This window comes from Chionomys nivalis, chromosome 23 (assembly GCF_950005125.1).
Source record: "Chionomys nivalis chromosome 23, mChiNiv1.1, whole genome shotgun sequence".
NCBI classification, from domain to species: Eukaryota; Metazoa; Chordata; class Mammalia; order Rodentia; family Cricetidae; genus Chionomys; species Chionomys nivalis.
The window spans coordinates 9,483,140-9,507,084 of record NC_080108.1 but is presented as its reverse complement, the minus strand read 5'-3'; the positions used below and the strand labels follow the sequence as shown (position 1 = coordinate 9,507,084).

General features: G+C 38.0%; 1 protein-coding gene across 3 annotated transcripts in view; it reads right to left on the bottom strand.

Moving 5' to 3' along the window:
- The window catches only part of Grm5 (glutamate metabotropic receptor 5), a 353,740-nt gene that overhangs the window by 9,821 nt on the left and 319,974 nt on the right, over positions 1–23,945 (bottom strand). For 2 of the 3 annotated variants that reach the window (XM_057756228.1, XM_057756229.1), the window contains exon 10: positions 9,807–9,902. The exons of the other annotated variant lie outside the window; for it this stretch is intronic. In XM_057756228.1, the coding sequence (XP_057612211.1) occupies positions 9,807–9,902 (96 nt within the window). The remainder of the gene's footprint in view (positions 1–9,806; positions 9,903–23,945) is intronic. 3 annotated transcript variants of the gene reach the window in all.

The following is a 23,945-nucleotide window of genomic DNA, read 5'->3' as shown; positions in this document are numbered from 1 at the left end:
GCATCTTGCCCCAGCATGTCAACATTAGGCAGCAACATCAGAGTTTGACCAACACAAGAGGCTGTAGAATATATAATGTTTCTGTTACTATTAAAGGCAGCTGAACAATCGATGTGGTTTTTGTCCTTCCCCAGAGCTAATTTAGGATTGTGGAAGGAAGCATATAAGCATTGGAATTTTCATCTTATTGAATTAAAATAAAACCGTAACTTTTTTTTTTCATGGAATGGTTTATTAGAGCCTTACTAACTTATGGTATTTCAGGACATAAAAATAATCAAATTTATTCCCTAAAAGATATTTCTTTAAAATGGTCTTCACTAATGAAGCTTCTTGTTTGTGTGTTTTGATGTTGAGGTTAGCCAGAAGGGAGTTGTACTGCAATTATGTACTGCCTAAGATAAAAATATTTATAAAACTGTAAGAAACTTGAAATATCCTTAGCTAATGATGCCTGTAGAATTATATCAGAAAATAGTAGGCTAATGAGAAAATTAATAAATTAAGTCTAACACAAGCAAAAAATCTGCAATAGTGCTTCTGCTGTTTGAAAAAATTTTTTAATATACTTTACTTTATATTTTTCTTGAACTACAAAGTGCTAAAGTTTTATAAGAAAAACAAGAGGTTAACATTTTTATATTCATACTTTTCCGAAGTAGGTAAAAAAATTGAGCTTTGCTTAAACGTTGACATCCTGAGTTTTAAAATTATGTTAAGAAACACACTATAATATCATAATATATTTCATAATATAATATGAAAATGAAGACATGATCTATATAAGTTTCCTCAATTATAGCATAAATGTATGTAAAAACTATCTTAGTAATAGAAACAATTTGATATCTCTGGTGATGTATGCATTAGAGACATATTCAGAGAAAACACTTAACTGTAAGGACCAAATTACCAAACACAGATGCCAAACTCAAATGACACCATCTTCTATGTGCATAGTGCTGTATAAAGGACGTTCAGGGGAGATCTGATTGTTAGGGTGAGTGGGATCAATGCCATTATAGGCCTTTTAAAAGATGGTAAATTCAGTGAGATTAGGTTGCTTACCCTAGAAAGTTGGAGATGATAAATGTCCATATGAGACAAATGCCACGTCATGACTTACACTTTCCCTATCAATGCCCATGATAACTAAGCACACACACAAACATGAAAAAACAGACACACAGAGACAGACAGACACAGGCACACAAACATCTCTCTCTCTCTCTCTCTCTCTCTCTCTCTCTCTCACGCACACACACACACACACATTAATGTTTCCTTTCCTTATTTTATGGAAGAAAAACATTAGGTAGGGTTTGGAGATAGTTTGTGCTTTAAGTAGATAACGTTAATCATTTGATTTATATTGTTTTACCACATGTCTCAGTACTTCTTAGTTATATAGTTGCTCAGAGAAGCAAGAAAGTTCCTCCACACCATGCTGGTCATTAATTCTGATAGCATCCGTTGACCAGACACCAACCTTTGCCAGAGATAATGACTGGATGCCTTGACGAAGGCACTCAAAACCAACGCCCATGCATGTTAATATTACGTGGCAGTTTTCAGTTTTTATTCATGTTTTAAAATAATAAAACCACTTTTCTGGGCTGTTCTCTCCGACTAATTTTTACAATTTCAATCAATGGTGCATATTTTAATTGTATGAGTAATCTACAGTTGGGCTATCTTAGAATTTTTGGTACTTGAAGAACTATTGGTACAGTAGTTTGAAAGAGAATGGCCCCATAGAAGACTGTGTACTATTGTTCTGTTAAAGGAACACAGCAATAAAATGACTCCTAATGACATATGCTACATCCGTTGATCAGTGCCTTGCTCAGCCATCACCAGCAAGACTTTTTTTTTTTTTTTTTTTTTTTTTTTTTTTTTGCAGATGGGAACTAACACAGAGACAGACAACTGGATGATGTGCAGAGAGTGAGAGATTTTGGAGCACTCATTTCTAAACGGAATTTCTTCATCCAACTTCTTCAATCAGAGCTCAGAGGCTATGTGGGGAAGAAGAGGCAGAAAGATGAGAAGGTTCCCAGGGGATGGATGACTCAAAAGAAGCAGTGTCTTCCAGACATAAGAGGACTCATACACTTATGACTCACAGAGATGAAGGCAGGACTCACAGGGCCTGGGTAGGTTCAAATCAGATGGAATCTCAGTGCTGACAGAGGAAAGTGGACATGGTCTCTCACCCTTAAACAAGAAGCTATCTAAAATTTAGACATCCTAAAAAGGAAAAAAAATCTCCAATGGAATCTTATGTGAATGTTTAAGATTCCCTCCCACCCCCTGTCCCCTTCTGCCCTCTCCCACGATCCCCCATGCTCCCAATTTATTCAGAAGATCTTGTCTTTTTCTACTTTATGTAGATTAGATCCCATGTATGTCTTTCTTAAGATCATTTCTGTTGTCTAGGTTCCCTGAAATTGTGAATTGTAGGCTGGTTTTTCTTCGCTTTATGTCTAAAAGCCACTTTTGAATGGGTACATAAGATATTTGTCTTTCTGGGTATGGGTTACCTCATTCAATACAATGTTTTCTAGATCTATCCATTTTCCTGCAAATTTCAAGGTGTCATTATTTTTTTCTGCTGTGTAGTACTCCAATTGTGTAAACGTACTACATTTTCCTTATCCATTCTTCAGTTGAGGGAAATTTAGGTTGTTTCCAGGGTTTTGGCTATGACAGACAATTCTGTTATAAACATAGTTGAGCACATGACCTTGTGATACAATTGAGCATTCTTTGGGTATATACCCAAACTGGTATTGCTGGGTCTTGAGGATGGTTGTTTACTAATTTTCTGAGAAATTGCCATACTGATATCCAAAGGGGCTGTACCACCTTGCACTCCCATCAACAATGAAGGAGTGCTTCCTTTACCCCAATGCTTTTGATTTTGTAGATGAGAATTATTAACAAGTAAGACATATTTCAAAGGTGACAGAGAAATGAGACCAAGAGAAAATGTAAATACAAAAGACGACTACCAGTATTTAGTCACAATATTTTGTCAGAAGATGAGTTGTTTTTTTCCTTTTCTTAGAACTTTGTAATGAGGGGGGAGATTGGAGGTGGGAGGTTGTGAAGGGCAAAGACATTGAGGAATCGTGGGGCACAAGGACAATCTTTCAATTTGCAGAGCTTTGATACGTGACACATAACAAAGAATTCAAAACTTTACAGGATGGAAAAGACATTGCCAGCAGCATTAGCCAAAGGAAGCCACATTCCCACAATGGATGGAAGACATCCAGGCTTCAGTGAGTGATGGAACATAATGAAATGTTGCGAGAGTGAAAGACGTTGCTCCTCCCTCAAGGAAGCACAATCCAAATTTCAGAAACACACACAGAATGTTCAAGAGATAGCCAATGGTCTTGTTTGACCATGTGGGGAGGGAGTAGCAGTCAAAGCTTCAAAAGGCAGAATTTGGACCATTTTATCCGCTATAAGAATTCGGTGTATCTAATGCTGCATATTTGATCTTCCTTTTCTAGGTTGTTTGACCTTAGGCACCATTATCTACTTCTTGAACCTTCTCCACTGCTTCACTCAATGGTGGTGTTTCAAATATAGCACCATTTCCATACAGGGTGATGTTAAAACCTCATTTTTTTAAAAAGTTAATTGGTCCCTTAGAGATTGAAGAACAGAGAAGTAACTCAAGTAAAACAGTGTTAAGAGGTAGTTTTGATATTATAGGATTGCTGTGCCATGATGCTAAGGTATAAACAAGTGTGAAAAGAGTGAAAATGGAATGGAATTTACTGGTGGGAAAACTAGCGGGGAAAGCACATTTGCTTTTGCCCATTGGGTTTTTCTTTTTAACACAAGAAGATTTCAGAAAAAAAAAAAGTTGCTACTGAAAAAAATAAATGTTTCCAGGAATGATTTGCAAGTAAAGTGAGCATTAATGTATTCTAAAGACTAGGAACTTTAAGTAACATGGATAAACAAAATCCACCAAGGTGCCTATTGATTATTTGACAGAGGAATGTATTCCACAATGTATAATGAAAAAAAAAAAAAAACCTTTCTGTCAGTTCTGATGATGTGGATTTTTTTTTCTATCCTTACTATCCGTGGCTATATATTTCTGTGAGAATTGCCTCAAAGATTAGTTCTCCTCAGGGCTTTAATCTCTAACAAAACTCTCATAGAAGAACCACTTTGTCATATCTTCTGTGGTTTAACAGCAAGAGGAAGCCAATTCAGAAGTTGTTAAAGTACCTTATGTTACTGGTACCACCACAGTTGCACCCGAGATCCCTTAAAGGGTCAGTAACTCACAAGTAGAAAGTGCCATTGCGTTTGTGCAAAAGTTACTTAATTGCTTTCTTTTGATCCATCATGATTCACCTACTAGCTCTGAAATCTGAAGCCTAAACTATAGATCATCATGCCATAGATGTTCCAAGCTTTGTGTCAAGTATTCCAACTTAGATTAGAAGGAAGTTTAGTTTTGTGTATGTTTTTTTCCAAAATTGGAAATTATTTCTTTTTCAGAATCACTACCAAACTCACATTGCAAATTATTAAAGAAAAACCAAAACAAAATACAGTTGTTTATATCTTTGGGCTGATCAGGGAACTCAGCTTTATGATAAACCATGCATAAAACCCAGGATAGGGGTTGGCAATGGAGTCCTGAGAGAGTAATGCTCCGTTTCAATAGAACTCCGCGGTTCTTGAATTGTTTTTACTTGTGACGTCGTATTCGACCTTCACAACAGTTGTGTGTCCTATCACTTTCTGACCTGGGCCTACTACTCGCAAGTTAATTCCCACACTACATCTAGAGCATCCCCCGAGCAGGAGCTGTATGCATGTCTAGTGCTTAGAATGGGACCAGGTGTCAAATTGCAGGCTGAGAGAGTTAGTGAAATGAGGCAAATTATACAATCCTAAGTGTTCCGTATACACAGGTGTTATTACTGCAGGTAGGAAAACTCAGGTGTATGAATCGTAATGAAATTTCCCAAGTCAAAGTGACTGAAAGGACATTATGGCAAATATCTGAGGCAGGCAAGGCATCATGGTGAATAGCTGTTAGGTGTGGTAAGTTCATTTCACATGTTTTAGAATTTACTATATGTATAAGGCATCCTATTTTGTGTATAAGCAATGAGCCAACATCTTAAAACAAAACTGTGCTGAAGCATAAGTTTAAACGGGTTTATGAGACATGGAATTAGAGGAATTAGATAAAATGATTAATTCAAATTTCAGAATACTCAGCTTCACTGTCTAGTTTCTGCTCACTTTTCCACAGTTCCTACCTAAGAGGCACACAACAAAGTGCAGTGTATACAATTGCCAGAGTTTATCCATAGTATAAAGGGAGAATAAAAGCAGAAAGTACTCTCCAAAATCCAGCACTCACTTGACATCATTACAGTCTTAACCTCCGAACTGTAAAGCAAGTGTCTTCTTTTTCTGCTTGACTCGTTTCATCAGAAGTATTTTAATTTGTTTCTCCCTTATTATAGAAACTAATGAACTACAGAAGGTATTGTCTCAAAATATTTGCCTATATATTTGTATAACTAGAACAACACAAAAATCATGTAATACATGTAGAACTGGGTGAGGAAATTTATGTGAAGTTGGCTTTTGGGAGGATGGCATCGAAGACTCAGAAGTCCTGATCTTTCATTGACCACCCAGCTGGTCTCCGTTGCAATGAAAGGGCACACACTTTTTCTTCTGTCGACAGAATGGTGTGTCTTAGCCTTTCTACTAATTTAACAATGACTATCATATTGCTACCAGATTCTGTAAGACATTATTGGACATCTGCAACTGCTAAAATGAGATGTTATATACACTAGATGAAATCAGTTATTCAAAGAATTAGATGTTAACACTTCCTAAAACTAATGTCATGAAATACCAACAATAAAAATCCCCCCTTTTCATAAAAAAATCCCACACTACCCATGTTTCTTTAAATAACGATGAGGGACTGCACGTCTCTCTCCTTCTCTGGACTAAAGCAGCTCTTTCTCAGAGACAGAGTAGCCAGGCTTCTCTTCATGGGGAAGCATAAACTCGTCAGAACACAGACTCCAGCAACTGTTCCCTGTGTCCCTGTGGGGACTGGAGATAATAATATCCTTTAGCCATCCTGGAGGGTGGACCATCTGTGTGTGAACCTCCATGGCAACAACAGGGCTGAGCGCGTGCCCATGTCTACAGCACTTCCCTGACCAGGATCTTTTACTTTTGCAGCTAGAAAGATTCTGACACACACTGTGAAAAGTTGCACTGTATTCAGACATGTGAACATACACAAACTGTGAATGTAAAGAGCATATAGAACTTCATTAAGCTAGCGTGCCAATAGGGGCATGTTTTGGTCTAATTCTTTTACCAATGTTTGGGTGAAGACAAGAGACTAGAAGTGAATGAGTATGGAGATGAATTTTGATTGTCAGCTTGACGGGATTTTGAATCATCATGTAAACAGTCTCCAGGCTTGTCCAGGAGGCACTATCAGAACTAGGTTAACCCAGGAGATACTATAATAGGTTAGCCCACGTGCTACTATTATTTAGGTGGGAGATTCTATTCATAAGCTCAGGAGAGTAAATAAATATTTCTCCCTAAATATAAAGGAGAAAGCAAGAAGAGCACCAGTACCGCTCACCTCGACTTCCTGACAGCAGATGCAATGGAACCAGTTGCCTAAAATCCCTGCCACCCCGACTTCCTCCTAACGATGGACTATACCCTCAACAGATGACCCAAATGAGCATTTTCGTATTTATGCTCCTTTAGGTCAGCTGGTTTGTCACCTGGCAATGAGAAAAGTAACTAATATGGAGAACTGCCTATGGCCCTGGCAATATGGCAATGAAAGATAATGTGACAGGGTCAGCTTTGCTGGGGTTACAGTATTGTTGACTCTCTTCAGCAGCTACCAAAGCTCTAGGGGAATAAGTCTAGATATGAATTTTCCTATCAATTCTATAGTTTCCCTAAATAAACCAAGTATGTGAGAGAAGAATGTCTCTGCTGAGTTTCTGTGGTTAATTGGGTTTCTTTTGGCTCTTTCCTGTGACTGTGTGTTTAATAAACAACACAGACCAGGATCAAGTCTTCGCAAAGGAAGGAGGGTGTGTGACTGTGTGTCACTAGTCTAGAGACTTTAGGAAGATCAGGAAAAGAAAGGAAGCCATGGCAGCAGGCAAGGCAAGGCCTGTAGGTATCTCATATGTATCTATTACTCTTCTGTTAAATCTTTAATTCTACATAAGCAAATTGAAATTATTCTAGCTCTTCACTTAGAAACTGCTTTCATAAAATTTGTTTCCATCTTGACCTATTTTCTCTTAATGTTCATTTAAAACTTGTTACTATAACTTATTTACTTATTTATGAGATCAAGAATAAAATTGGGGAGAAAGGATGTACTCATCTTGTTAAATTTGGCCTTACTTTTTGTAATTTTTTAGGTCTTTTCCCCTCCTGAATTATTCGTAGATGATCAAATCACACCCTTTCCTTACTCTGTCCACCTTCCTGTCAGCCCCTCTTCTCTTCCTCTCAATTTCTATTTGATGCCAAGGACATTAGAATAAAAGGTATAATGAAAAGATCATTTGTGCCCAAATAACTCTACTTATCTGTGGGGCCTAGATATTATTTCTACAAAATGCCTTTATTTATGCTTGCACTATTCCCCCTTCCTTCTAGGACATATCAGTGAAATAAGCCTTCTCATTACCTTGACCACCTCCACACAAGTAAACACAAAAAACATGCATGGTATTTTGCTGTTGTAAAAAAATGTGGGTTCTTCTTGAAGTATATTTTAAAATGGTTACGTCTGTATGTCTGAATCTGACTCAGACATACTTGGTCTATTGGATTGGGTGTGCCCAAGCCCCACATTCTATGCCCTATTCTTTCTGTCCTATTTTTGTTATTAGTCAAGACAGCATTTATAAAATCCAATCTCTGGACTGACCGGATCTTAGGGGTTTATAAAATTTAGCAAAACTCCCAAGACCAATTAATGGAATAACTGGGAACAGATGCTTCTCTTAAATAGCTCCCCAGAATCTCCCAGATGAATAGCTTAGTACAAAATGCCAGTTTTGTGTGTGTGTGTGTGTGTGTGTGTGTGTATCTGCAGCTATACTGAAACACCCTGGGAATCCTGCTATACAACAAAGTCTGGTGTTGTGTGTCCATGATGTCCTCTAGCGTGTTTGATAGGCAGTGGGTCACGTGCTGGATCTTGGAACGCCAGCTTTAGGTTTCTTATTGCAAGTCATTCTGAACAGAGCCTTCCAGTTCTCATTTAATGTAATCACTGTTACCTTGTCTACTCTACTACAAAGCCGCCAGTGTGTTTCCCAAGGGTAGAAGTTATACCATTTTGTACTATCTAGGTGACAGGAAGTCAGGTCTGTTGAATCACTTCCATAAACTCTCAGTTGAGACCCAAGAAGGGACTGTGGGCAGAAGCATGTGCGTGGACACGAAAGTGCCTACACATGTACACACTCATTGCATTGTCTCTGAGAGTTGTGAACCCAGGTGGGTAAGTTCTTGGCTATAGCTTCTGGGAGGTCAACCACACAGTTCCCGGAAGCATTTTCACAGACTGCGGTGAATAGACCCCAGCAGTGGCGCGGTGCCGTGGTCCTTGAAAGAAGGGAGCCATTATTCTGCAAATGGCAGAGATCCCACCACTGAGGAAGCAAACAGAATGTTTGGGAGGTAAAAGTTCAACAGGAATCCACGGTCTTATCTTCCGATTACACAGCTACACAGGTGGGCCTCAAGCTCGCTCGCAGCGCATGCAAACACAAGTGGACGCACTGCTTTCTGAACTTTCTCTTTTCTCACTTATATGACAATCCGAAACACTTTCCCTTACAGCTCTGTGCCACAGCAGAATTGAGAAATGACCCAAAAAGTATTTAGCAGAAGAGTTAGCCACAGTGAGTGATTTCACAGCATACATTTTCCCCCCCGCATTCTAGAATTGTTGAAGACAATCCTGATTGCCTATGTCTCTAGAGCCCTGTTCTTAAAACGCAGTTGCATGCAAGAAAAGCACGTTCATTCCATGCAACACAGCTCAGTTGTTGCCTCTAGTTCCAAGTACAGGGTACAACTCAGTTGGCAGTTCCTAGTACAAAGAAACATGCACAGCACAGCGATAGGAAGTATTCAACACCAACACAACCAAGTCAAGGAGCTGCAGAGCTGTAGTAGCCAGAGGAGGATCAACTTTCCTGACTTCAGTTAAAGGAATGTCTCTTGCATTATCACCCACTTGTTTGCCATTGCCTTTGCGCTTGGCTCTTACATATTACATTCAATGCAACTCAGATTAATTTTCAGGCTCAGTGTTCCCTCAATTGCAATCCTTCCCTCAAATTCAGCCCTTATCTTTTGCATTGGTTTCATTAAAAAAAAATGATATTCCTAAAATGTGGATTTCCTCCAATATCTTCTACTTTGCAAACTCCAGAACTGTTTTGGCCAATAAATTAAAATCCAGGGAAGAACTGACTGTTAGCTAAGGCTTCAGACATGCAAAGCGCACAACCCTAAGAAACAGCAGCATCTGGGACAGGAGGCTCCCATTAGTTGACATGAGGATGGCATAGGTTTTACAGATCAAACACACACAACAAACCAGTGGTGGCTTACTGAATGGAATGCATAATTGAGCCAGGACCCAGACTAGGGAGCCCCCTCTTCCTCTAGCTCGCGTACATTTATTTCACACCACCTCAGGCCACTCACAGTTTGCTTACCTGCTCATTGTTGCTCTCCCACCATTCCCCATACTCCCTTTGGGGGTGAAACACTCTATTTCCGACTTGTGCTGGGCCAGTCTCCTGTCTTTGTACCTGGTGAGCATGAACAAGGACAGGAGCAAACAGAAAGATGTGATTGTGTGCTTCACCGCCAGGCTGAGGAAGAGCCATGACTGCAAACATGCTTCGCACTGTTATGGAGGCTACCTTGGATTAGCCTTGATGATGCCAATAGTATATGGAAAAATTGGAAATGAGTTTGTTACTTGGGGGTTAAAACAAACACAGTATACGCTTTACATAATGGATTGATCTGTAAATTCATCACATCCTTTAATCAATGGCAAAAATAATACAATCCCTAGCATCTAGAAGAGACGATAGTCAATAAGGATTTGTTTAACGCTTACCATGCATCAGACTTTGTACTAGAGCTTTACCTAAACTTTTTTCTGTCAGCAGTCCTGTGACAGAGGCTCTGCTATGGTTATTTCCATGTTACTGAAGAAGAGATGTAAAATTGCAAAGATTAAGTAAATTGACAAAAGACAAACAAGTTGTTAATTTGGGCTTGGAATGCAAAAGTCAAAGTTTGGAACCCAACTGTAGCCTTCCATCTTTAAGTTTTTGCAACTAAACTATGTCATTGTTTCACCTTACTGAGGATACGATATCTGAAATTATTTTACATACTGGTAATATTAAAAGAAAAAAAGGCCTCTTTTATATTTATGAAAGGTTCCTATAAACATTAAAAATATGAAAGTAAGCCAGGTGGTGGTGGCTCACACCTTTAATCCCAACACAAAAGCTGGAGGCAGAGGTAGGAGGATCTCTGTGAGTTCAAGGCCAGCCTGGTTTACTGGCACCAGTTCCAGGACAGGCTCCAAAGCTATAGAGAAATCTTGTCTCAAAAAAAAAAAAAAAAAAGTTTGGCCGGGTGGTGGTGGCGCACGCCTTTAATCCCAGCACTCGGGAGGCAGAGGCAGAGGCAGGCGGATCTCTGGGAGTTCGAGGCCAGCCTGGTCTACAAGAGCTAGTTCCAGGACAGGCACCAAAGCCACAGAGAAACCCTGTCTTGAAAAACCAAAATAAATAAATAAATAAATAAAGGTTTGAGAGTCTGCTTTGGGTGGCCCATAATTTGGACTGTGCCTCAAATCCATTTTGTAGCAGAACCAATCGCTCCCCTCCCCAGGGAGTTACTAGCTGTGTTGTCAAGAATGAGCACTGCACTCCCTTTAACAAGAATCTACCAGGTGTAGAAGGTGAGCCCTTTTAAGGGCTCTTTTGAGATAGAATGAAAGCTTGTGTAGAAATAGTCTTACTCATTGTTTTAAATCAGTGGAATAAGAAGAGAAACAGTCAGTTCTGGCTTCAAATAAGAACTGCCAGGCTGACTTATTTGACTTTGCTAAAATCACAAGCCAAACCAATAGAAAACAACTTCCAGGATAGCTTTAAGGTACAAGGCTTGAGTGTATGTACTTTGTTCCACGTGGCTTTGGCTTGATGTGATGCCTGACATTGTTCATGCAGTGAAAAGGGAGTTGCCATGAGAAGACTTGTTTAGTCATGTTTTTTTTTTTTTTTTTTTTTGGTATCTTTTCTCCTGCTATTTCACAAGTAAAAGACATAAAACAAAATGGAATGTAATCAAGATGATTACTGGCCCTGAGGAGAAGTTTTAGGATTTTTCTACTTCCAAAGTGTTAACACTGTTTTGCATTTGAATAAAAATACATCCTTACGTCAAATTCGATGGAGATAATGGATTAACTTATGAACTGGATGTTAGTTGAGCAGATATAATCCATAAACCGTGGGTTTATATGCAACCTGTAAAGATAATCACCAGATCTTGCCTTAGCAGGTTCACATAATGACGGGAGAAGGGAGAGAAGAATAAAGACACGCGTAACTGTAGAATAAGGCCGTGCAGAAGAGGAAAAGAATTTGTTTAAAAAGTGGAGACCGGGGCAAAGGCAGACAAAGGTATCTTTGTTTTATGAAAGAAGTAAGTTAGAACAGAAGCTAATTACCTGCCATTGGACAACACTTCATATATCACTACTTAATACTTGCTTTTTATTTATGAATTAGATGGTACATCCGAAATATCATTGTACAGCTCCAAGTAAAATGGCATTGCTGGAGTACTAAATTTATTATGGACTTAAAATTCTTACAAAGGGACCTAAAGATATTTTTCAAAATCTTCTCAAAGGTTAATGACCAGTTGTTTAGATTCTTCTTTTTAAATAGCTACAATTTTATTGCTGGAAATAGGTCCTGCGTCTGCCTCTTTCTCACTAACTCTTTGGCTTTCCATTGCTCTACCTCTCCCACCTGCCTCTCGGTGTGTGCATGCACCGAAGGCCTTAGACATTCTAATTACTTGTTTTGCTGTTGAGATGCACCCTTGATCATATTGAAATAATTTTATGCAGAAAAATTTGAAGCTTTACTATGGAAATGGCACTAATAGAGAGGGAGAATAAGTTTAAAGAGTAAATAGATAGCAACACCCTTGTCCAGAAAACATCATTTATCATTATAAATTTATCCCAATTGTACAGCAAATTTATGTTTTCTTCAACTAACTTTTCTTTTTTTTTCAGAAAATAAGTATGGCCAAACTGGGAAAGATGATAAGGGAGGAAAAATCTTTCTTAGTCAACGAAATACATATTTAGCACGTTTTTGAGTGGGGGACATTTGACGCACTTAGAGGAGAAATCACTTAATGTCTCAGAAAAATTATAGAGGCTGTGGAGTTGGTCATTAATAAAATGCTTCAAATGCAAGCATGAAGACCTTTGTTAGATTCCAGCACCCACATGAAAAGTCATAAGTAGTGATTTATGACTATCGTTTAAATCCTGAGGAGGTGGAGTGTAGTGGCACCTACTGTACTTTCAATACTGGGAAGGCAGAGAGAGAACATGCCTTAAACTCACTGGCTCTCTAGACTAGCCCAATCTGTGAGTCCAGCTCTTTGAGAAACCCTGTCGCTAAAAACAAAGTGAACAACCCCTGAGGAATGATACTTTAGGTTGATTTCAGGTCTCCAACATGCAGACACACACACACATACAATCCCAGAAAGTATTTCTATCTCAGTAAGTGAGGGAGGATTTTAAGATTACGTAGGAATAAACCTACACATTCAGAATTCATTAGAGCAGATAAAACAAAACTATTTTGTGTGTAACTCACTGGCACTGAAGAAGTATTCTATGAATAAATGATAAGTTAAAAGTTATCAAATGTCTGTTAAGACTTTGTTGCTATTATTTGTCTTTTTTGTTGTTGTTGTTTTATTTTGTTGTGCTGGACATTGGCGCTGAAGATCGACCCATGCTCAACTGAAACAATTTTATAGATTTGTGTCAAGAGACAAAGGATAAGAAAAAGATGAAGATGTTTAAAGCAAGAAATAAATTTTGTATAGTTTTGAGGTAACATAATTGCAGAAAAAAGAAGGCAGAGCATGATTTTCTACTTGATAATTATCTTACTCTTTCAACATCTTTGCTCAAACGTTAGTACATTCTGCTACACCCCCCTCGTCTGAAAGAATAAGCCCCACTCCATAGTGTTCCTGTTACTGCTTTATCAGGAATAGGTATGAAATATAAATAATATTTTATTTAGTTCTTTAATCTGCTGTGTCCTTTTCTCAGTGAAATCTCTAACAAAAAGTAGACTCTGACAGCATGGTTTTGAGTACTTTTAGTTACTGCTACCTTCCCTGTTCTTATGACATTGCTGAACTCATTATTTATGGGCGATAATGTTTGTTGATGGAAGGCCTGGATAAATGCATGAATAATAGGAAAATCAAGTTATGGAGACATATTTAGGCACAAAGAAGGGACACCTATCAATTCGTGTTAAGGGCTCTTGGACTTATCAATGCAGTCAGATTAATTATCAAGAAGAGTAGAATGAATGAAATTAGAATTGTGTGAAATTAAGAGTGAAAGAATTGAATAACAGATTTGCACGGCACTATTGTCCATATGTATATAACTCCTCAAAATGGCATGACACCCTAATCTACAGGGTGGCAGTGTTGTGCTAAATCTCTCATGAATGGTGTTCATGCCCTTAAAGCAGAGACTACAGATCTCCCACTTCCACATGGTGAGGCCACATAGAAAAGAAATTCTAAAAATTCAAAGTTATGATTATTTCACAATCTGTCATTTGGATAGCTAAATTTTGCTTGAAGAATAAAATTTATCAGATGTAAAAGTACTTTCAAACAACTACAGCCCTGAATTTCTATAAGAATAATATGACAGGAACTTGGAAACATTGAAAAATTTGATTTTCATGATATCCTAAAATATTCTTATTGAACAAAAAAAATTTAGAAGGTGAGCATAAATTTGGGAAGGTGACATGGTAAAGGTATCTTGGAAGAGTTGGAGAGGGGCAGTGAGGGATGGATGAGATCAAAATAAATTGTATATATGTATGACATTTTCAAAGAATATATTAAGAAAAATAATTGACATCCACTAGATATTGGATATGGGAAGGTCTTGATCTTTTCAGTCAGTTTTTAGAACTGTGAGAAGCAAATCTTTTTCATAAGCTGCTCAGTTGTGATAATATTCTGTCATAATAGTCTGTATAACTAAGACCAACAAGTAGTTGATGGAGTATGCAGGGAAACCAGAGGAAAAAAAGATGAAAATAGTGTGCTGTGGGACAATGGTCTTGTATCCAGTAAAAGTTTTGTCATTTGTACTGGTTTAATAAAATGCTGATTGTCCAGTAGCCAGGCAAGAAGTGTAGGCAGGGTGATCAGAACAGGAGAATAAAGTCTCAGTCCGTGATCGTCACCCAGACCAAGAGGAAGCAAGATGAGAATGCCTAACTGAGAAAATGTACCAAGCCACATGGCTAACACAGACAAGAATCATGGGCTAATTTAAGATGTAAGAGTTAATAAGAAGTCTGAGCTTGTAGGCCAAATAGTTTATAATTAATGTAGACCTCTGTGTGTTTTTTTGGTACTGAATTGGCTGCAGGGCTGGGCAGGGCAGAAACCTCTGTCAGCAAATGTGGCCAATATGGACAACTGTATCCATATAAAACCTGAGAGAGTTTGGGAAATAATGCTGGACACAAAAGAACAGAGTTAAGCACAGTTTCTTGGTAGCAGCATTTTCTCAGGTGGGCTCTGTTTGATAGAAGCAAGTGCATCTCATTTAAGAGAGGCTTCCTGAGTCAGCTTGCAGCCCTTAAAGAGGCACTGTCATCAAACACTTAAATGGCATTCATGAATAGCCAACACCCTGCTTCTTGGTGGTGGCAGGGACCTTGAAACTCCATAGAGTTGTAGCAATAAAAGTGGCTCCAGACAGCACCTTTGCCTTAAAGCTAGACTCTCAGAAAGCTAAGGAATGGGGTGGATTCAGTCATCAAAGCCATGGCTTTAATCCTTGTCATATTGCTTAGCAAATTAAAGACTCAAGTGGTCAGAAAAAAAGAGATATACAGTAAAGATATATTCAGATAAAAAAAAAGACCTATAAGCAGTTTACAGTGTGTTTAAAAATATACATAGGCTTGAGAGAGAAAAGAAAAAGGATAAAGTCCTTAAAAAAAAGAAAGGAGAGTAGTTGGGTGTGTTTCCACACACCCTTAATCCCTACACTTGGGAGGCAGAGGCAGGCTGATCTCTGAGTTCAAGCACACCCTGGTCTACAGAGTGAATTTTATATCAGCCAAAGATACACAGAGAAATCCTGTCTCAATAAAATCAAAAGTAAAAGTAAAAATAAAAGAAATAGAGTTTAAAATATGCCTCATAAAGAGGAAATTACACATAGAGTCTGGATACTGTGTTGTCTTTAAATTGATGTCTGAGGAAGCAGCAGCTGCTAAAAGAAGCCTGAGCTAATAGGCCAACCAGTTTATAATTAATGTAGATCTCTGTGTGTTTCTTTGGGACTGAACAGCTGCAGGACTGGGTGGGACAGAAACCTCTGTCAACAATAGTGAAATCACAAAGCTAAGAAATTCAGATAGAAATTGCTATTTCCCTTTCCTTTATGGCCTCCCAAGCTTTGCATCTAGGCAGTCAAAAGGCAAGATAAACTGTGATGTCCTGTGCCTATGAGGAACATTCGCAGTCTTTTAAGAAGTTTTTTTCCTGCACCATATGAGTCCTTCAGAAAGCTTCTCCTCACCTTTTCAAACCAAGTGCTTTTGGCTAAAAAAGCTTCTATTCCAGCTTTCTACCCAGGGCCTCACAGTTGGTAAGACTTCGAAATGGGGCTGGAAATAGAGCTTTTCCATCCAAATCACAGGGTCTTTGCTGACATCTTACTCTTCCCTCATTTTGTGCTGAGAAAAACTTATTTAAGTAGTCTGATAATGCATTTGAGATACCAGAAAGGTCATATATGAAGGCAGCAGTGTGGGCTTAATTGGCCTAGGTTTTGAGCACAGCATAAACTGATTTTTTTTTAAAGGTCAAATTTGACTACATAATGGCCAAGTAGGAGAAAAGCCACTCTCCAGGCTTCCTCTTAACATACAAACAAAATGCCAGTCCATCCCCTAGGGACCACTTAGACAGAAAAGCAAAAAACTGCAATGTTCAAAAAAGGCATCACTGAAGAGAACTAGTAATAAGCGGTATAGGACCAGCATAGCATCCTAAGACAGACAGCGACTAGGGATGCAAGACTCCAAAACCTCCAAAATATTTCCAGGAGTGCCAAACGAAAGTCCAAACCAAACTTCAAAGTAAAGTTGATGAGAGAAAAATTTTAGATGAAGACACATGGAAAAGTGTTAATGATCGACAGTTTAGAAGGAGTAAGGACCCAATTGAAAAAGCTGTCACAAGTGTAGCATTGCAGAGTAACTCTCTGGGCTTTAAAATTGCGTGTATTGATACGTGAGGAAATAAATTAGAATATTCCATAAATTGTGTAGATTCCATACCTATTCATTCCGTACTTATTCATGTAGAGGGAAATATGAGGAAAGTAGGAGGGAGAAATGAAGCGAGGATATGACCATATTTCACTGCATAAATGTATGAAACTCTCAAGACAAAGATAAAACGGAAAAAAAAAAGAAAAATATAAACTCAGGGACATAGAAACAAAACAAAGCAAAAACAAACAAAAAAATCTTTTGCCCAGATGTAAAATGCTGACTTCATTCATTTCAGCTTTAAAAAATATGAGCATGATTAATAATCTCATAAAAGAACATCAGAGGTAATCACAAACTTTGAAAATATTCAAAAAGGTGTCAAGGAACATATTATTTTGGTTCTGTATAAAAACAAATGAAGGCAGAAGTTGGCTGGTGTGGAAGCAATATGAAGAATGGGTTTTATTGGCCCAATAATTCTAGCTTAGATGTATGTAAGCTCTTTTTACAAATATTTTCTCTTTCAGTGTTATAAAAATGATAAAAAAAATTAAACAAAGACAAACAAACAACTAGAGAGCAGTTTAATAAATTAAACTGTTTAAATTACAGTACAAACATTATGGAAATGTATTAAATTTTATATTGAATGAAGTCTCTCATTCATTTAGCTTCCAGAGAATTCCCAAAGATCGATATGTAATCCCACTTACTGTTTTCAGATAAACAACTTCCCAAGTGATTGCCTTTTCTTTCATGTGTTTTTCTTCCACATTGCCATTTGTCTCACAGTCAAGAGAAATCTTGAAGACGTGGATTTAGAAGCTAGTCCCAAGATGCTTGATAAGTATACATCACATTCATGTAGGAAAATGTTCAGCCTGAAGGTAAATATTAAGTACAAGAAAAAGCTCCACAAGAACAGGACCAGGCTCAAAGAAAAATTTTGAAAATTTTTAATTAAATGTAGTGGCAGTTTTGGATTTATCGCAGGTCTAAGGTATTTTTAGGAAAATGTCTTATAGTAATAGAAATGAGTTGTTTCTCAGTGGGGATTTATCTTTATATTTTGTGTGTAAATAAACAAAAAGGGAGTGAGAAGAACCCGGGGTTATAATGACCAGATGAACTATTATTTATTAAGCTCCTAGAATACAACACACCCTGTTCTAAGGACATACTCAAATCTTCTTATTTAATCCTTGTCAAACGCTATTGACTAGCTAATATTCTTGTTCCTATTTTATAAATAAGAAAATCCTATGACATGGGGAAATTAAATAATTTGCTCAATATCACCAGCCTGATAAGTATGACATGTATTGCTTCCTACTGAAATGTTAGCTACATATTTTACCTGGACCATCATTTCCTCTGTAAGTATTCTAAGGGAAACAGGAAACTGTGTTAGCTTTCAAAATGCTTTCATTATTTCTTATAGACCTTCTTGATTGGTGTTTGTACCTTTGCTCCATTATCATCTTTTTTCTTTTCTCATGTGCTTTAAAAAGCATTTTATTTTGATTAAAACATGGTGAGGCAGGGATTGGAGAAGGAGATTTTGTTATGTTGGGTCCATGTATGTCTCTGAGGTATGAAGAGCAAGGAAAGGTGAGCTGTAGTTTCTGCTCAAGCCTGCAAAGAAGGCCATGGGAAGTAAGAGTGCCTGATTCCCATTTGGTCCTGTGAACTGTTAAAACAATATCCAGAAGAATCAGCTGGATGCCATGGTACCCAGAAGATAGGACAAAAGTCATAGGTCTGTGACTAGGCTTCCATGCCCTACTTCTTTCTATTCTCTTTTTCGTTATTTTAAGAAAGTCATTTTAATTAAGAGAATTAGATTTTCCTGGCTTTAGGATGCTCTTTTATGGTTTATGGTGATGGCACACAATTGTAACAGTCAAATTTTCTCAATTTGTTCCCTTTAAGTGAAAACCTATTCCTCTAACTGAAACATATATCACATTAGGTAGAAAGTAGACAATTTTAATTTCATAATTGGAGACACTCAAGGAAGCGTTCACTAATGTTGAATGATTCCTTAGAATTATGTGTCTGGGAGTGTGGTAGTTTAAATGTAATTGACCTGCATGAGCTCACAGGGAGAGCTACTATTGGAGTGTGGCCTTGTTGAAGTAGGTGTGACATTGAAGTAGTTGTGACTTTGTAGATGGAAGTGTGTCACAGTCTCTTTTGCTCAAGCTTTGCTCATCACATTTGACTTCCTATTGTATGTAAGACGTAAGACTCTTAGCTACTTCTCTAGTACCATGTCTGCCTGCACACCACTGTGCTCCACCTTGATGCTAATGGACTGAACCTCTGAACTATAAGTGAGCCACCTGCATTAAATGTTTTTCTTTATAAGAGTTGCCATGGTCATGGTGTCTCTTCACTGAAATAGAAACCTAACAAAGACATACTAAACTAGGGACTAGCTGTATGGGTATTTAGAAATATAGGAGTGAATCATAAATGACTGTGACTAACACAGAGGCATTCACTGCCGTTTTGGGTACTTTGGGGATTCTTTCCATGACTCTTTGTAGATAATAAAATTTCCCAGACATTCTTATCTCTTATGAATGATGTGGTATTAAAAAAAAAAAAACAAAGAACCATAACCCCCAAACCTGCAGACATGTTTCCTTCAGATTGGCTTATGAACATGGCTGTTAGTCAATTTATTGATTTCTAGTTAATTTAGGAGTGTCCAACCCACTGTGAGTGGTGGTGTTCCCTAGACATGTCGTGCTGAGCCCTGTAAGGTAGGTAGCTGAACATGAGCCTGGAGCAAGCTAATGGGCAGCGTTCCTTGGAGATTTCTATTTTAAGGTATGTTAATTGTGTAAGGGGCATGAAGAACTACATTCAGTGAAAAGATTAGAACGATCTTTTTCTGGCACCTTTGTTCTTCATGTGAATGAATCATAGTAGACCCAAAGGCCTAGATTTTTCCTCTTTCATTTCTAGAAGGAAGATGAGGTACACAGGTATGGTGGCAAACATACTGAGCAAGCTTACTTTCCTGCACATGACTATCTTGTTCTCCACAAATAAAATAAAGTTTTCTAAATTCCCTGAAGTCAGAGAAATCATTGTATCCTAAACGATCAGCATTCTGCTGGGTTTCCAAAAAATAAAAAAAAAAGCCCTGCATAAAAGAATAAGAGGATGAAAAATAAAAAGATGGTGGAGATGGTAGATAATTTCAGGAAATGACGATATAGAACAAAGAAGAAAACAAAGGCTTCAGCTAGAATCGGCACAACTTAGCATTCACTGACACCATTCCTGTCCCTCTCGCAAGATTCCTCCCCTCCCCCGCCCCCCTTTTTATATACTTTCATGTCTCCCACAAAGGTTTATATTTCCCACAACTCTTTATTTATGTTACTTACAATTTTGGGTCTACTATAAGGAGAGCCGTCACCTGGGGGAAGGACATTATTCTATTCACGATTCTTTCTGAAATTATTGTGGAATTCAAGCTGTGTTCATGCTTTCTACGCTCGGCTACACTCCTAGTGCTGGAGTTTAAAAAAATGTTGTCTAACCTCGGCAGACAATGTGGTAAATAAGGTTCAATCAGCAAGTGGTATTTATTGTCTGGGTGGCAGCATTCACCAAGCAGAGGAGCTTGGTTTCCTTTGACAGCACCTAGCCACCCACCTCCTATTTATTCTCAATGCCTGGCCACCAATTTAAAATCCCTTCCTTTCCTCTTTATATTGCTGAACTCCTTAAATTCCTTGGCCTTTCCCTGGTTCTTTGTCCATAAATGTGTATATTTTTCTCAAGAGCCTCCAATGGGGAAGGGCCCCATAACCTCCCCCCCCCCACCTGCTTTGGAAGTCTCTAATTGAACGGGACTCTGCTGCCCTCTAGGGGGCCTGTTCATAACATACTTGTCAACACCAGCCTATGTACTCAGGGTAGTGTAGTCCTGGTGTAGGAGAGTCTATGTCCATGGGAAGGCTGCATGCTCTAAGATTTCACCCTATTTCTCTACTCAGCAGTTTAGAGATACGCACTGTGATCTGGGTAGGGATATGAGACCTACATAAACAAGCAAGTGAGTTTGCTTATGAAACCCATAAATCATACAGCCTTGGAAGAGACTTAGATGCTCACAGTGATGTTGATACCAATGTAATTTTTGGCTATGAGAACCTCATCAACATTTGAGTTTGAAGATTCTATTAAAGTTTATGTTATGGAATCTAAGATCTGACAATGAAAGATGATTGAACGAATGTCACTTTTACTTCTGCCTGGACTTTGAGAAAGACCTTCCTTGAAGAAATGGGAGTAACACTGTGTTTTCTTATTCTCTTTACCAACCTTGTTGCATATTAAATGAAAACTCTCTGCTATTTATCTTGACTTCTCTGTGACTAGGTTTGGTGACCACTATTTCATAGCTGAACCCCCTCTTTTCCTTGCATGATATAACTTATCAATCAAGTCTCCAGCAGCTCAAGTCATACTAACACCCCCACATTATTTCAGTATCTATGGTCTCTATTCTTTATTCCACCAAACTAGAATTCACACCCAAACTCTCAGGTCTTTACCCATTTTTTTCAGGTATTTGAAATTTCCGAACCAATTCCATCTTTTTTCCATACGTGTTTGCCTGTTTACCTTTCTGCTCACAGCCCATCTTCCTTCACTGGCTTACCTCATACAAAAAGCTCACAGCTCTCCTAATACCACTTTTTTTTTTTGCAATCTTCACCATTCACTTCCCATTTGAATTCAGAGAGCACATTATTTATGAATCCAAGTCCAATTCTTGATTTTTCCTTTTCAAATATTTCCTCCCACAAAGCTAAGTGACATTGCTTTAGTCCTCTTATTTACAGGGAAAACCTTGACTCTCCATTTCCTCCTTTATATAACACATCCAATCGGTTGTAAAGTTCTGTGACTGCACTACCTAGGGGAAAGCAGCTAATATTCCACTAATTATTATTATATTCACCCAGCATCCACTTCTCTCGTTTCTATTTTATGTCAGTTCCATCTACAAACACCAGCCGCTTTCTAATATATTCAACCTTTCATGTGACATCTAAACCTCTCTGCAACTTCCTGTTACAGACAGGAGAAAATATAAAATTTGGACCTCACCCAGTTGGCCACCCAGATACCATACTTGGTTACCACCATTTGCTTTTCCTGCTTTTACTTCACCCACAATGGACAGTTTGCTCATGTCTTAAGATTTCAGTCTTGCCAGGTGGTGGTGGCGCACGCCTTTAATCCCAGCACTTGGGAGGCAGAGGCAGGCGGATCTCTGTGAGTTCGAGACCAGCTTGGTCTACAAGAGCTAGTTCCAGGACAGGCTCCAAAACCACAGAGAAACCCTGTCTCAAAAAACCATAAAAAAAAAAAAGATTTCAGTTTTGTTCCTGCTTTAGGATCATTTCGAGTTTCCTTCCTTGTTGTCAGGACACCTACTCTCTGTCTCTGAGAACTCCTCATGTTCTGTTTCTTCCTTCACACCTCTGCTCTTTCAGCTTACCCACTGAGGAATTCACGAATCCTTCCGGGAAAGTAGACAAAGTAATTCCCAATCTACCTCACTCTACTATCTCACAGGAGTTTCTTTTCTTTAGAGATTAATGTTTTGTATTTTATTTGTTTTACTGTCTTTATTGCTGATAGTAGGTGAGAGCTGTGATTTTATTTGATTCATGACTTCATCCTTTATGCTAAGAGCATTTCCAGGTACACAGTACATTCCCACTATATAGTTTTCGGATGTACTAGCGAATAAACATAAAAGTCAGAGTACTAAAATTTAGTTAAAGTTCACCAAAATTATCCTATATTCAGTTACACTGATATTTGCTGTATCTTCAAAAAAGAATTTGATGTGCTAATATTTTTGCTGTAATTTGACTGGAGTTTGGATAAACAGATCTTCATTACTGTTAAGAAAATAATCCAATAAAAGCCTACAGCATTCAAAAGTTTGAAAGAGTGAAGGGTGTACTAGTGTACGCTTTTAATCTGAGTACTTGGGAGGCAGAAGCAGGAGGATCTCTGGGTTCAAGGTAGGCTTGGTCTACATAGTGAATTCCAGGACAGATAAACTAGAGAAACCCTGTCTCAACAAACCAAAACCAAAACAAAAAGCAATAAATTGGAAAAGACTATTACTACATAATGTACAGAGCTTAAAAATTAAACATAAAATTTAAAATGTAAATAAAATATGACATATTATGTATACATAATAGCTTAAAGACTCTAATCTCTCACAGTATGTATACATGCAAGAATATACATGGACAGCACCATCTAAATCAGTGGTAGTCATTAATGTAGGCAGCATGTTTAGGCTTCTGTGTACTTCACAGTGAAGAATGGCTTTTTCAAAGACGTAAGGTAGAACAGGTGACATACATGAGGATGATTTCCATGGTCAATAAATGCTTTGTAGAAATAGCCGAGCATGAAAACTGTTTGAGGTCTATATCAGCACTCTACTTTATGAAAAAGTTTTATACTTAGGAGTGGTACAACATGCAGTTATAAAAGATAGGAAGATTAGGAGGGATGACATTGTTGAAAGAGGAAGGGTGTCACTGAGGTCGGCCTTGAGGTTTCTCTTGCCAGTGATTGCTGTTTCTTTTTCTTCCGTGTGTGTGTTTCTCTGTTGCTTGGTGGGTTTTGTCTTAATATGGAAGCTCTTACCTACTGCTACAGCACCGTTTGTCTGCCTGCTGTGATGTGCCCCGCCATGGAGCTTATGGGCTCAGTCTCTGAACTTTAAGAAAATCCTCAAACAAATGCTTTCTTTTACTGGTTGCATTGGTGTGTCTTTCACAGGAATAGAAAAGTAACCACTACAATGTACCACACCCTATTAAATACACACAAGAAAGAGAGAGAAATAAAAGAAAATGGGGTAAAATGGTTAAGAATATAATACTATTAATCTTTATAATCTGGATAAATATTGGTTAAATTGAAGATAAAGAAAGCTTAAACATGGTGATGTTTTTAAAAGGAAAAGTAGAAAAATTTGTTATATTTGTCATAAACATAGAAAAAAGTCATTATAAAATTGGGCAGTGGTTGCACACACCTTTAATCCTGTACTTGGAAGATAGAGGCAGGTGGATGTCTGTGAGTTAAAAGTTAGCCTGGATTACAAAGCTACACAGAGAAATCCTGTCTTTCTTTCTTTCTTTCTTTCTTTCTTTCTTT